General features: G+C 40.5%; 1 protein-coding gene across 1 annotated transcript; it reads right to left on the bottom strand.

Moving 5' to 3' along the window:
- Positions 1–988: 988 nt before the first annotated feature.
- Positions 989–12,250, bottom strand: LOC132567618 (fibrinogen-like protein 1). The gene is made up of 7 exons (XM_060233302.1): positions 12,171–12,250; positions 9,129–9,336; positions 6,814–6,973; positions 5,111–5,208; positions 4,366–4,454; positions 2,988–3,178; positions 989–1,228 (listed from the first exon to the last, which is right to left on the bottom strand). Exons 1-7 carry the CDS (start codon positions 12,240–12,242, stop codon positions 1,051–1,053), a joined length of 996 nt encoding a protein of 331 aa, XP_060089285.1. The 5' UTR covers positions 12,243–12,250; the 3' UTR covers positions 989–1,050.
- Positions 12,251–13,442: the final 1,192 nt, after the last annotated feature.

Raw genomic sequence — 13,442 nt, 5'->3', positions numbered from 1 at the left:
ATAGTTTTAAAAATAGTTTATACTACATGGATTTTAAATATTTCTATTAACTACATTTCCTAATACAAGTGATTTGATGAGGGGGCATTTTGTGTGGATGATGAACATGTATGTCATCATTAACTGAGCCCTCTCCTTTTAAAAAAAGGTGCAAATAGCTGTAACACTTCAGGAGAAAATGATGACTTGTGGCCCAAACGTGCCCCCCCCATCCCCAGTGAAGATGTGCAAGTTTTTATTAGAGTCTCAACATCTCCCATTTTTAAAGATCATGTTTACTCAAAATTAAGTATGAAGCTTCTGAGGAAAAAAAAGTCAAAGTCAAAGCTTTTAATAGATTTCCCGTTTTGTTTTTTTTCCTTTTCCCTCCATGGTTTAGAGAGATGCTGGAACAAAAAAAAAAAGTCATGTTATGGGAAGGACTCCAATATAGCAATATGCGCAAAACAGCTTCTCTTCAGTGGAAATGCTTTTATTTTGGGGAGTGGGGAAGTTCACAACATCCAATAAACAAAAATGGATTATGTACTTCTTGCAGATACAATCCCTATGCTGGATGCTTTAACAACTTTTTCATACCTTGTTTTTGCAGGCCAAAGCATTTTTTACTGTAATTAGGATCACTGCAAATATTTTGAATTAAAAGAACAAGTTTGAGTATTGTTTTAAGCATTACTCTGGGTTAACTGAGAACACCTTCCTTCCTATTGCTGACTGGCTGACAATTCCATTCTCCCCTCCCCAGAGGAACCTGCTCCCACTAGTCAGTTTTCAGAGGAAAAGGCAGATATAAACATAATTCTTCACCTTGCCAACTAGAAAATATAATTTACTGCTATGGGACGCTCAAAGCAAAACACAACATGGAACTGCACTACAATTCACAGCATGCTCACTGTAAAAATTTAGAAGCTGCTGCTGACCCAGTGTAGCTCTAGTTCAACCACTTGCAATTGAACTGATTTTAAATCACGCTGAGGAATGCATATAATGCCTAAAAGGGTTTATCTGCACCATATACTGTCTTTTACATGTATACTTTGAATTGCCTCAGTGTTCACCGTCTCCGCTCTGTATGTCAGCAAATGGAAGGAGCCTGATCTTCATGGCTGTGTATTTCAGAGAATACCACAGTCCTCGCCATGTTGCCCAAACTACTCCATTGTCAAAAGAACCATTATATGCCCCATCCTTGTAATATTGTCCATTGAGATTTGCAGCATGGCACCTTGTGAACATGAAGGGAAGACAGGTAACAAACAATAAAAGGTGTTAAAAGAGGACAAAACTTTAGAACAAATGCATAAAGCTACTATCATGGGTATTTAAGTCCAAACTTCAGCCGTTGTATGTTTTGCTTTCAATGTTATGATCTCATTCAAAAATGAAAAATAAAAAGTTCATGCTCTATCTCTTCTCCAAAGGCTCCTTCTATCAACATCCCTCTTAAAAAATGCAGGTGTTGTCATTTTTGTATAAGTTGCTTTTGTTTTCATGGGAAGGCTTGTGCAAGTAAATAGAATGAAAGGTTCTAAATGCAACTACCATGCTGCTTGGCAACTTATTGCTTGTACCTCCACAATGATTTAAAATTGCAATGCATTTACAAGTAGTCTGCATATCTGGGAAAAGGTAAGGATTATAAGTTACAAGTGAACTGCCTACGGAGGAAAGCATGCCACACACACCCTGTTCATCTGAAGTAGGCATGCTCATACAAACACATTTAATGAAGCAGCATAATTCAAATGTTCATTTTCCCATCTCTTGAAGTGGTAAATGTTTCTTCTGAAAATACTTTATTTATTCATTTATGGCATTTCTATCTTACATTTCTGCCCCGGCTTGGATAGTCCACACCAGCCCAATCTCATCAGATCTTGGAAGCTAAGCAGCATTGTCTTTGGTTAATATTTGGATGGGAGACCACCAAGGAAGCTGAGAGACACTATACAGAAGTAGGCAATGGCAAGCCTACAGGGTCACCATAAGTCAGCTACAACTTGATAACAAAACATCTACATCCATTTCTATCCAATAAGGGCTATTATTTCTATCCAAGGCAGCAGTTATTAAAACATTTTAGACATTACAGAGTATTTAAAAACAAAAATAGAAAATATTAAAAACAATATATAAACACATAAAATATAAATACATAAAAGCACACAGACAAGGAAGAGAGCTAATAAGAGTTACTAAGGGAATGCCAATGAAAACAAAAGAGCCTTTATCATAAGAACATAAGAGAAGCCATGTTGGATCAGGCCAATGGCCCATCCAGTTCAACACTCTGTGTCACACAGTTGCCAAAAAAACCACAAAGTGCCATCAGGAGGTCCACCAGTGGGGCTAGAAGCCCTCCCACTGTGCCCCCCCCCCAAGCACCAAGAATACAGAACATCACTGCCCCAGACTGAGAGTTCCAACAATACGCTGTGGCTAATAGCAACTGATGGACCTCTGCTCCATATGCTTATCCAATCCCCTCTTGAAGCTGTCTAACCTCCTGTGGCAGTGAATTCCACGTTAATCACCTTTGGGTGAAGAAGTACTTCCTTTTATCAGTTCTAACCCAACTGCTCAGCAATTTCATTGAATGCCCATGAGTTCTCGTATTGTGAGAAAGGGAGAAAAGTACTTATTTCTCTACCTTCTCTATCCCATGCATAATCTTGTAAACCTCTATCATGTCACCCTGCAGTTGACGTTTCTCCAAGCTAAAGAGCCCTAAGCCCCACCCCATTAGAAATATCCTCAATGTCCTATATCACGGGCAGCAGAAGAAAATAGGTTTACTAAAATTGGATGTTTATAAAGCCTTTGACACTCTTTCTCATGAGTATTTATGAATTTCAAAGACAGTTCTTTGAAATTCAGAACTTCCAAGTCCCACATTTGGAGCAACTACAAGAAGGACTAAGTGCACCATTTCAGCTGCTTGGGCCTGTTCATCCTATCACTTTCAGTATTGCATGTCAACTCACCTGTTAAACCACCAGCCACTTTTGTTCTCTTCTGCACAGCTGCTCTTTAGGAATCTGTCATTGTCCCTGTCATAGGTAGAGAACTGCATACCACTGAGTGATGCAGACCACTGCTGTTCATAATTGCCCCCTCCAGATAAAGCATCCCCTGCAGTCCCAGAGAAGGTGCCAAACCATATCCTGTACTTATCCTACAAGAATGACCATTAAAAACATCTGTTAGGAAGAGTCAGGTATGCGTAACATATTACACAGATCATCTGAGTGTACAGAACGAAGCTTTCATCTTGCCACTGCAGAAGGTCGCATAACCCTTCAATAGCTTTGGTGCTTATACACAAGAAAGTAGACCTTCCTTGGGATTTGTCATGGTCTCCATCCTAGGCTTATATAGCTAGAATGCCTCTCTCTCCTATCTCAGTATGGATTTCTCTAACTATAAAGGGCATCTGCGTCTTTCTTAAAGCAGCAAGCCTTATGTGGAGTTTATTCTGAACCTGTCTCCCTCTGCTTGCAAGCTAATGCTAACAATATCCTAAAATAATAGGCACACAAACAAATAATGATGCAGAGATTCAATTGTGTGAGAACAAAGGATGTAATATTGTTTCAAGTTCTGTTATCTGAGGGCCAAAAAGAAGACAGCATCTTTGACGAGCAGCCAATGGAGAAGGAATGCCATCTGTTGGTTGACCTTCTGGACTCATTTGTTCCCTTAGGACAGTAGTGTGCCTTAATCATGAAAGAAAGTGATCAGTTTCAAAAGGAGGAATGATCCACAAAGACATCATGCAGAAACCTCTTTTTTAGTAGTGCCTATTTACACACAAGGTATCTACAGAAACCTTCAATAGAAAGTTTGACTCTACTTAGGGTTCCATTGTTAGTTTTATAACATACAAGTTTAAGGAAAAATTTGATTCCAATGTCTCACAGGAAAGAACATTTACTAACTCCAGTGGACCCATGTTAAGATTAAAATGTCGGTGATTTATTTCTTGATTTATCACAGTTCACCTTTTCAAACTGTCTTTTGGGTTTCATTTATTGTCCTAGAAGTATTGTTCCATCAGTTAATTATTTTAATAGTTTCAGCCTTTCTTCTGACCTCCAGCCCCATTAGTTATGTATGTTTGATTGGAATCTTTTGTTGTTGTATCCATTAGGTCCATAATTAAAATGCATTTCCTTAATCTAATGGCCAATGGCTGGGGCTGATGGGAGTTGTAGGCAAAAAACATCTGGAGCGCTACGGTTGGCCACCCCTGGTCTACAGTATGACTTCCTGGGACACTGATATGGCAGATCCTCTCCTAGAATCTATTCTGGTTGCAAAATATGTTCATCTCTTTCAATGCTCTTAAAATAGACTACCCACCTTCCCATTCTTCATCTGAAAATTGTCATAAATTGCATATCTTGTCTCCCCCTGCCAGTCCATCAGGTCAATTTTCAATGATGTTTCCCCTGGAATTTACAGTGTTATGTTAGAAACTCACCAGAACCCTGTGTTGGAGTATCATGGATTAACTGAATGGATTTCATGGAGCACCCAGGTTCCCAGGGCATACTTATCACATTAGTGACCTGTTTCCCACCATTCTGTGCACAAAATACAGAGTTTTCCTTTCTGTTCTTGCAGCTCCATTCTAATCCTTGGACAGATCATTCCCAAAGTTACATAACTTGTGCAGAAGAATACACATGAGGGTTGAGGAGCCTGGAGTGAGGCAGGACAAGGGAGTTAACTAGTTCCTCCTTTCTCTTCAGCAAATCCAGCTCTGCTGAAAAAAGAGACAGATTTCATCCTCTTGTCTCTCCTCCCTCCAGCCCACTTACTAGCATGGCTGTTCCAGTCTAAACAGATCCTTTGGGCTGAGGAATGATCTGTCTGGGAGCTGCAAGGGTGAAGAGAAATGTGGGAAACTTTGAGTGCCTCCTGTGCATTGATGGCTGGATACAAACTATTAATATATAACATGTAATTACATGTAAGCAGAAAAACAACTTAGAGGAAGGGCATTTTGATCAGGAAAATAGTTGAAGGGGGAAAGATTTAGCAACCTTTTATTTGGATAAGAATTGGTTTACAAGATTTATACGTACAGAATTATTGTCCTTACCTCTAAGGAGCAAGTCATAGATCTTATCATTCCCCAGCCAATATTCATCATCCTTGCTTTGGAGTTGTCCAAACCCCTGTTTGTAATCAGCCCATCTTCTGCAAGAAAAACATGAGAAGAGCTATGCTGGATCAGTATATCATCCTTTGGGGGAGGGACAGTGGCTCAGTGGTAGAGCATCTGCTTGGTAAGCTGGAGGTCCCAGCTTCAATCCCCAGCATCTCCAACTAAAAAGGGTCCAGGCAGATAGGTGTGAAAAACCTCAGCTTGAGACCCTGGAAAGCCATTGCCAGTCTGAGTAGACAATACTGACTTTGATGGACCGAGGGTCTGATTCAGTATAAGGCAGCTTCATATGTTCATATGATCAGACCAGTGGTCCATATATTCCAGCATCCTGTCTCACACTGTGGCCAACCAGTTCCTCTGGAGGGCCAACAATAGGGCATAGAAGCCGAGAACTTCCCCCAGTGTTGCATCCTAATACTGGTATTCAAAAGTAGACTGCCTCTGAATATGGAGGTTCCTCTCAGTCAGCATGGCTAGTAAACATTGATAGACCTATCTGTCTAATCCCATTTTAAAGCTGTCTAGGTCTGCTGCCACCACTACATCCATCTGGCAGCGAATTCCACATTTTAATCACTCTCTGTGTATGTCCTTTTGTCCCCCCTAAATCTACTGCTCATCAGCTTAACTCAGTTCCCTTGAGTTCTACTATTTTGGGAGAGGGAGAAAAATTTCTCTTTGTCAGCTTGTTCACCCCATGCATGAGTTTATAAACCTGTATCATTATAAACCTCTAGCACATACAGACATCAGCACCAAGCTACAAGATGTGGAATTCCCTGCTACTACCTGGTCTCCAAGTTGGCTGTGCCAGCTTATCTATCAGTTCTCTGTAAATAGATTGTGTCAGCTATGGGGGGACCTCTAGAGGCCCGGCCCTTCCAGTTCCTGTGGGGGCCCCTCAACTCCGGGTCCCCAACCCTGCAGAGCAGAAAGGGAGAGTGATGAGAGGCAACTGTGGCAGATCTTTGGCTCTCACAGCCAGCCAGCTGCGAAAGAAGGAAGACCTGGCCTGCTGGCCTGCCTCTCTCCCCTCCTGCTCTGCCAAGTAGAAGACAGTGAGGGGTGGCAGGTCTTTGTGTCTTTAAAAAAACTTAGTGCCCCCAAAATTTTTTAAAAGCCCCAAAACCAAAAAAATCCTGACTATGCCTCTAGATCATGTTATTTTATATCTCTAAACTAAAGATTGCAAGTACAAACAAATATTCCACAAGGAAGTAAAACATACAAGAGTCTCTCTTCTCTGTCTCAGGGAAAGGAAAGGAGCTATTTTGCCTCATTGTTTCAAGGAGCATAACTGAAATTACTACCAGTTTCATAATACACCAGTTCCAAGAATTTCCCCATTAACCTGCAAGATTTCCTCTCCTCTTTCCTGTGATTTTGAAATTTTAGGATTTGTTAGCATTAGGCATTATCAGATTTTGAAATCGTAAGGATTTGGTAGCATTAGGCATTACCATCTTTCTGTAACGGTAGAAGGCATTAACAGGCAAAAAGATGACTTTCTAGTAACTTGGAAGTTTTCAAATGCCTGTCTGAACAGCACATTTCATTACCTATTTCATTTTACAATGGCCCTTTCTATTCCCACCCCCGCCGCCCCGAGCTACTGACTACACTCAGCCACATACCTATAGAAATTCTCTTTGCCACTGCTGCGCCGTTGAATCACAGTCCATCCTTCCCCATCCGACATGTCACAATACACAAGGAAAGGCTCTCTGTCTTTTCTTGGCTTAATTCTGTAGTAGCCACTTTCAGTTTTGCCACTGTTGAGCACCATTGCACAATCTAAGTAAAATAACACACAAAGGAGCGGGAATTGCCACAGGGGGTGTTGGAATCAATACAGAGGTAACATCAGCAGAGCAACTGCAACGAGTGTGACTGACAGCTAGTGGCAGCATGCAAGATCTTGAATAATGGAAGGAGATGAGGGAGAAATGACAGTGCAAACATGCTGACTAGATCAGGTACCTCTTTAATCACTGCAATATTGGAACTACACGACATTGGAATAGACCATCTACAAAGCTACTTCTTCACATTGTCACATTATAGCAAAACAGACCCCAGGGTGTGTGACTGGCTTGGATCTTTGTGGCTCCCATGGAGAACTATGGGGCAAAGTAAACCATTTGGAATATGATCCTATTAACACACACTAAGGCCTGGTTGAAACAAAACACCTACCACATACCTGGTTCGTAAGGTGATGTGTGGTGTTGATAGCCTGCCCCATATATTGATCATTGCAAATGATAACTTGTACCATGTGACACCCATTGATATGTTTTAGTATTGTAATTTATTTCTGTCAGTATCATATCTGCAGATGACTAAACAATCAGTTTGGAATTCAAAATATGAAATTCTGGTCACAATGACCAACTCCTTATTGATCCCAAGTTACAACTAAAGGACTTGCAGATACTAAATCCACTATGGCACCATTTAACCATTGGAATCATATGAAGTTAAATCCCATGCAGCAGTTCTGGAGCTCAAGCCTATTTGGGACTCTCCTCTAATTCCAGATTATTAGTTACTCAGGGAAACCTACACATACTCCAAGATACTTTCTTATATGTCCATACTTCACATTAACAGCATTTGTAGATCCAGGTGTAATGCAGTAGTTCCTGGATACTAGTGGGAATAATCACCATCACCATTTAATAAGATGTTTTCAACAGCTGATCAAAGTATGCTTGCACAGTAGAATCTTTGGCACCCAAACTTTTTATGGAATAACACTGTAAAAAGGGGCTGATAGTTTGAATAAAATGAAGAGTGAAAGAAAGAAGAATATGATTATAATTCAGGGAAGAGTATAGCAGAACTTTTGGTTACTCCGTCAGAAGGTTAGTAGGAGATTAGGAGGGAATATAGTTCAGTGGTGTACAACATGCAGAAGGTCAGAGATTCAATCCCTCCGGTTAAATGATCTTGGATCTAAACAACACATTACATATACCAAGTAACAGCAATGGAGACTTGCAGCCATATGAAAGCCAATTTGGATCAGGACTGCAGTGTGAGAGAAGGAGCTCCTGCCTCCTCCTTTGCTATTTTCCTTTTTTAATTGTTTAAATTTTTATTCCTCCCTCCCCTTTTTTCTTTTCTTTGCTATCTTCCTGATTTGAAATGGCTGTTGGGTGTTATTTGCTTAGTGCATGAGCAGCCCCTGATGGGGCAAATAATGTTTCCAGGATATTTCCGATTGGGAAAATGGTGCAGAGACAGAGTTGCCAGGTCCCTCCTAACCATCCAGTGAGGGATGGGGGCGGGAGACTTACCAGTAGAAAGAGGAAGGTCCACCCAGGCCACATCACCAGTGTTGCACAGGAAGTGATACCATCACTTTGCAACATTACTGCCACACTCTGGTACTTGAGCAAAAACCCTATGGTAAAAATGGCTTTTACCACAGATTTTTTTTTGCCCAAATGTCAGAGCATCACTTGGATGTCACTGGTATGATGACATCACTTCCTATGTGATGCCAAGGATGTGGCCTGGACCTTCCTCTTACTACTGCTGCTGGCTAGCTGATCTGTGGCTGCGGAACAGGGGCTGGTGGTGGGGGACCCCACCCTCCACCGGGCAGTCTGGTAACCCTATGCAGAGAGAAGCCTGGAGCCTGTCTTTCCCTATGCTGCAGTCCTGATCAGAGCCAGCCTCTGTGGCATTTGTGAATTGAGCTGCCATGGGAAACTCATGGCATCTCCCCATGGTGAACAGGAGGTAGAATTAACATTTAGTTTGGCCCTCAGATAGCAAACTTTCATGAAGACATTGGGAGTCTCTCCCAGAGATTCCAGACTATCTGCTGCCAGACAGAGGATCAATTAGGCTAATGCGCCAGTGGTCTGACTCAGTAAAAAGCAGTTTAATATCATGTTCATAAACTCAAGAGACAGGTTGCACCAAATGTATAATTTACCTTGGTCATAGACTAAGAGGTTCCCGCTAGTGGTGGGCAAAACTGTATTCTGTTGGATTCTCATAGCTGAGAAAATTTTGCTCTTTTTTCTGTGATAGTTGTTCCCCAAAAGGTCTTTCAGCTGCAGTTCACACAAATGGGATAGGTTTTGGAGCATTTTTAACCTCTGTTGTAGTTTACTGTTTTCTAACAGGCAGTTATGCTCTTCCTGAAAGGGAGAAGTAACATCTTTATTTGAAGTGAAGGTCTGGTTCTAGGCTTACTGTTCACCCAGTCGGGGTGGAGAATGCTCACTACTACTCCAAGTGGTGGTGGGAAAAACAACATTTTGTGTTGTCATGTGCACCATTGCATCACTTCTGGGAAAAACCTGGAAGTGACAGGCAGCTCTAGGAATCACCAGATATTATGGTTATCTCCAGAAGTGATGTCATAACTCCTGCAATACCACCCCACCATGTCCCCGTACCCTCCCCTCATGCCAGTTGCCAAGATTAGCCTATCTGGCTCTGGGTTTTGTTTGGGGTTTTGTTTTTAATTACCCTGGCCAGGATACCACCAGTGAAACTCCTATTTCTCCTCCCATAACCCAATTCAGTAATAGCTCTGGTGGCTCAGCAGCAGGGACAACAATAGGGTTTTCTGGGAACTGCACTCTGGGTAGGATTTGTGCTTCCATTCAACCAATGGCCTTGCCAGGCTGGAACTAGCATATACTGATCCTGCTAATTCTCTGGCCTGGTATAGACACAATCAGGATAAAGCATGGTGTGAAAGTTGCAAGACTAGAACAACATCACCGTGAAGCTTAAAGACAATTCTATTACACATTATGATTTTTCAAATGAATAAAAATGACATATTTAAATATCAATGTGTGTAATGATTATTCTAAGCACTATACAAGAAATACAATGCAGTTTCTATCCAGATACAACATTTCAAAAGTATACAACAGATATCCAGAAATAAATGATTAGCCAAATGTCACTGAAATATATACAGTCCCCAAACATCAACTTGATCAGTTGGAAACACATACCTGGTGTCCTTCCTGTTTCAAAATGAATCATCTTCTGTTCTCATAATGAATTGGTGTATGATCAGTGCCTGAGTGACTATAGACTTCAAACAGCCATAATATTAAGAGGATACTTGCAAAATTTCAAGGTCTATCGATCCTAATTTCAGAATAGAGAATCACCACTCTACAGTATAAGCAAGGCACAAAACCTTCAGCATTTACAGAGTTGGAAAAGAAGAGTTGTTTTGAAACAGGAAGGACACCAGGTACCTGTTTTCAACTTATCAAGTGCTTAGAATAATCATTACATATGTTGATACTTAAATATATCATGTTTATTAATTTGAAAAATCATAACCTGTAATAGAATTGTCTTTAAACTTCATGGAGATACTGTTCTAGTTGTTACAACTTCTTGACCTGGTCTGAATTGAAAGCACACCCCAGAGGCTCACATGACACAATGAAAGTGGTGCTTTTAATTCAATGGATTCCTAAACTAGTCTGGATTTCAGCAAGTTTTTCATCTAACAGGACATCCACATTAAATAGGTCTGAAAACTGGTGCTCATAAACTGGAGTAAGCTTGTGTACTGGAGTTGTCAGAAGTCAGAGTAGAAATGGGAAGACTTGTTTCAAATCTTTGCTCAGCCATGAAGCTCACTAGGTGACTTTGTGCCAGTCACTCTTTCTCAGTCTCACTCACTTCTCAGGATTGTTCTGAGGATAAAATGGAGGAAGGGAGACTCATGTACACTGCCCTGTGCTCCCTGTCGGAACAGTGATGCAAAAACACAATAGATATTACTACCACTACTACTACTGCTACTACTGATGGTTGTGGTGGTGGTGATGATGATAGGTTCATTCTGTTCAATGCCAGGAACCAGACTGTTATTCTTGGTATGGTTCTATTCCTGAGCAGTAGAAGGCTTTGGTTTTGGAGAGAAACAGACAGAATACACCAAGACTGATTCAGGTGGTTAGCTGAGTTGGTCTGAAACAGCAGAACAAAGTTTGTGTCCAGTGGCACCTTTAAAACCAACGAAGTTTTATTCTGGGTATAAGAATAAAACTTTGATTTAAAGGTGCCACTGTCTCAGACATAAAATATGCAAAGAACAACAAAACTTGCTCTACTTAAGGCTAGTTGTAGAAGAAGAAAACAGAAGGTTTTTATACTCCACTATTCTCTATCTTAAGGAGTCTCAAAGCAGTTTACAATTGCTTTTCCTTTCCTCTCCCCATAAGAGACACCTTGTGAAGTAGCTGGACTGAGAGAGTTCTAAGACAACTAAGACTTGCCAAAGGTCTCCCAGAAGGCATCACATGGAGGAGTGCAGAAGCAAATCTGGTTCTCCAGATCACAGTCCACCGCTCTTTGCCACTACATCACACTGGCTTGAAGAGCATCTTCAAGAGATATATCCTCACATAGAGATAGCTAGATTTGAGTGATTGCAGCTGTTCAGAACCTCAGCTGCTATGATAATGAAAACCAAAGTAACACTGTGCAACAATATTGTTCCAAGTACAATAAACAATATATTCAACAACACTTCCTGTCTCTTATTCTGTTTTGGAATATACAAACCAATTTCACATCCTTGAATAAATTATTAACAAATCCAACAACATTTAAGAGAAACTCAAAAGTCCATTGAAGTCAACACATAATGGAAAAGTCCATTAAAGTAACACGTAGGGAGCAATCCTAAACAGGTCTACTCTGAATTCTACTATATTCAATGGTCTTACTCCCAGGAAAGTGTCATTACGATTGCACTGGTAGTCACCAATTCCATGATTGCAGCAGCCACTGTCTAATTCCTATTAAAGATGAAAGGCAACAACTTGCTTTCTAGGTAGAATTTGCATGTTTCAATACCCGTTTTCTTCACTGATTAATGTGGAACCACTGCTTCAATTAACATTCACACAACAATAAGTCGTCCTGTCATTAACACCGGCAGTAAAGTTCTCAGAAAGACCCTTGCAAGCCAACGATTGCTACAAACCAGAAATCGAGGTGATGGTGAACAGAACGGCACAAGCAGCAGCAGCAACAGCAGAAGCATTTGAGTCGTCATTGGATTTTTTTTTTCACAGCTGTGGGGGAAAGTAAAAGAGTGGTACATTACATGGTTGCCTGTCTTCTACCATTTTTTAAAATTTGCATCATTAATAGTGCCAGAATACCATAAAGAGAGGCTGGCTCTCTGCATTTTTAAAGTGCTAGTTTGAATCTTACAAAGAATATGTGTATGGTCAGGCTTACTTCTTCCTTTATATTCCCACTGGGTGGCAGTATGGGCATAATACATTTCCCTCAAGTCAATATTAAAATCTGATTCAATGCGCATTGTCTGTTTTGTGTTAGAGCTAAAACAAAACTGAATGGAGGAAAAGTGGGGCAAAACCTGTGCTATAGGTTACTCACTGGATATTCTCTGAATGCACGCATAGTATTCTTTATTGGTATTTGGCATATAATAATTTCAGATTTGACAGTATTTGATAATTGGTATATCATAACAGTTAACATTTTGACGTTATTTGGACAGCGTGTTTCATATCTGTACCTGGCATAACCCAGATCAAAAGATGGCAAAAATAAGGCACTGTGGTGAAGATTTCACAGAAGTCTAATATCATATTCAGAGTTTAAAATGTTGGAGCCCTTCCTGAGCCTGTGTTGGCAGGATGGGCAGGGTAGAAATCCCAGGAATAAATAAATATGAAAAAAATAAAATGGTGCGGCTGGTTCATGTTGTTTCTAATACTTGCCCACTCTTCTGCACATCAGTCTTCCTTCACCCTCTTTTGTTTCACTAGATGACAAACATGTTCTAAGAAAGCCAAGGGAGGGAATCAAAATCCTTTACCATAGCAGTAAAATGGCTTTTTCCTATACATTGTTGCCACAGAGTTGCTTAGCTAGTTCCATATTGCTAGATATACTTTTGTGGACATAACAGACATTATTTGCACCCAAAGGGCCCAGGGGGTTTTCATATCTAAAGAAATAAGTGGTTTTCTCATAACCAAGAAACACTTCTCACACCTTGCTGCCAACTCCTAGTGTGTTTGAAATGTTTGTATTGAACTGCATGAATTATTAGTATTGCATTCAGTTTTTAAGCTGATAAGCTTGTACAGTTAAAATATCTTCCCTAAATAAACATGAATGCCCTTAAATTAACCCTTCACCCCATTAATGCTAAGTAAGAGATTGTACAAACTATCTGTGGGAAACATCGCCTAGGCCACTGGATGTAAATTGTGATCAT

The sequence above is a fragment of the Heteronotia binoei genome, chromosome 1 (genome assembly GCF_032191835.1).
Source record: "Heteronotia binoei isolate CCM8104 ecotype False Entrance Well chromosome 1, APGP_CSIRO_Hbin_v1, whole genome shotgun sequence".
Taxonomy (NCBI): Eukaryota; Metazoa; Chordata; class Lepidosauria; order Squamata; family Gekkonidae; genus Heteronotia; species Heteronotia binoei.
This window is presented reverse-complemented; position numbering and strand designations above follow the sequence as displayed.

What these genes read in the sequence shown, in the direction of transcription:
- LOC132567618 (XM_060233302.1), bottom strand. Translation starts at nt 12,242, where the DNA reads ATGACGACTCAAATGCTTCTGCTGTTGCTGCTGCTGCTTGTGCCGTTC. An exon ending in TTCAGATGAAGAATGGGAAG is followed by an intron (nt 3,179 to 4,365) that starts GTGGGTAGTCTA and finishes TCATTCTTGTAG; the next exon opens with GATAAGTACAGGATATGGTT. An exon ending in AGTGGCTGGTGGTTTAACAG is followed by an intron (nt 1,229 to 2,987) that starts GTGAGTTGACAT and finishes CATGTTCACAAG; the next exon opens with GTGCCATGCTGCAAATCTCA.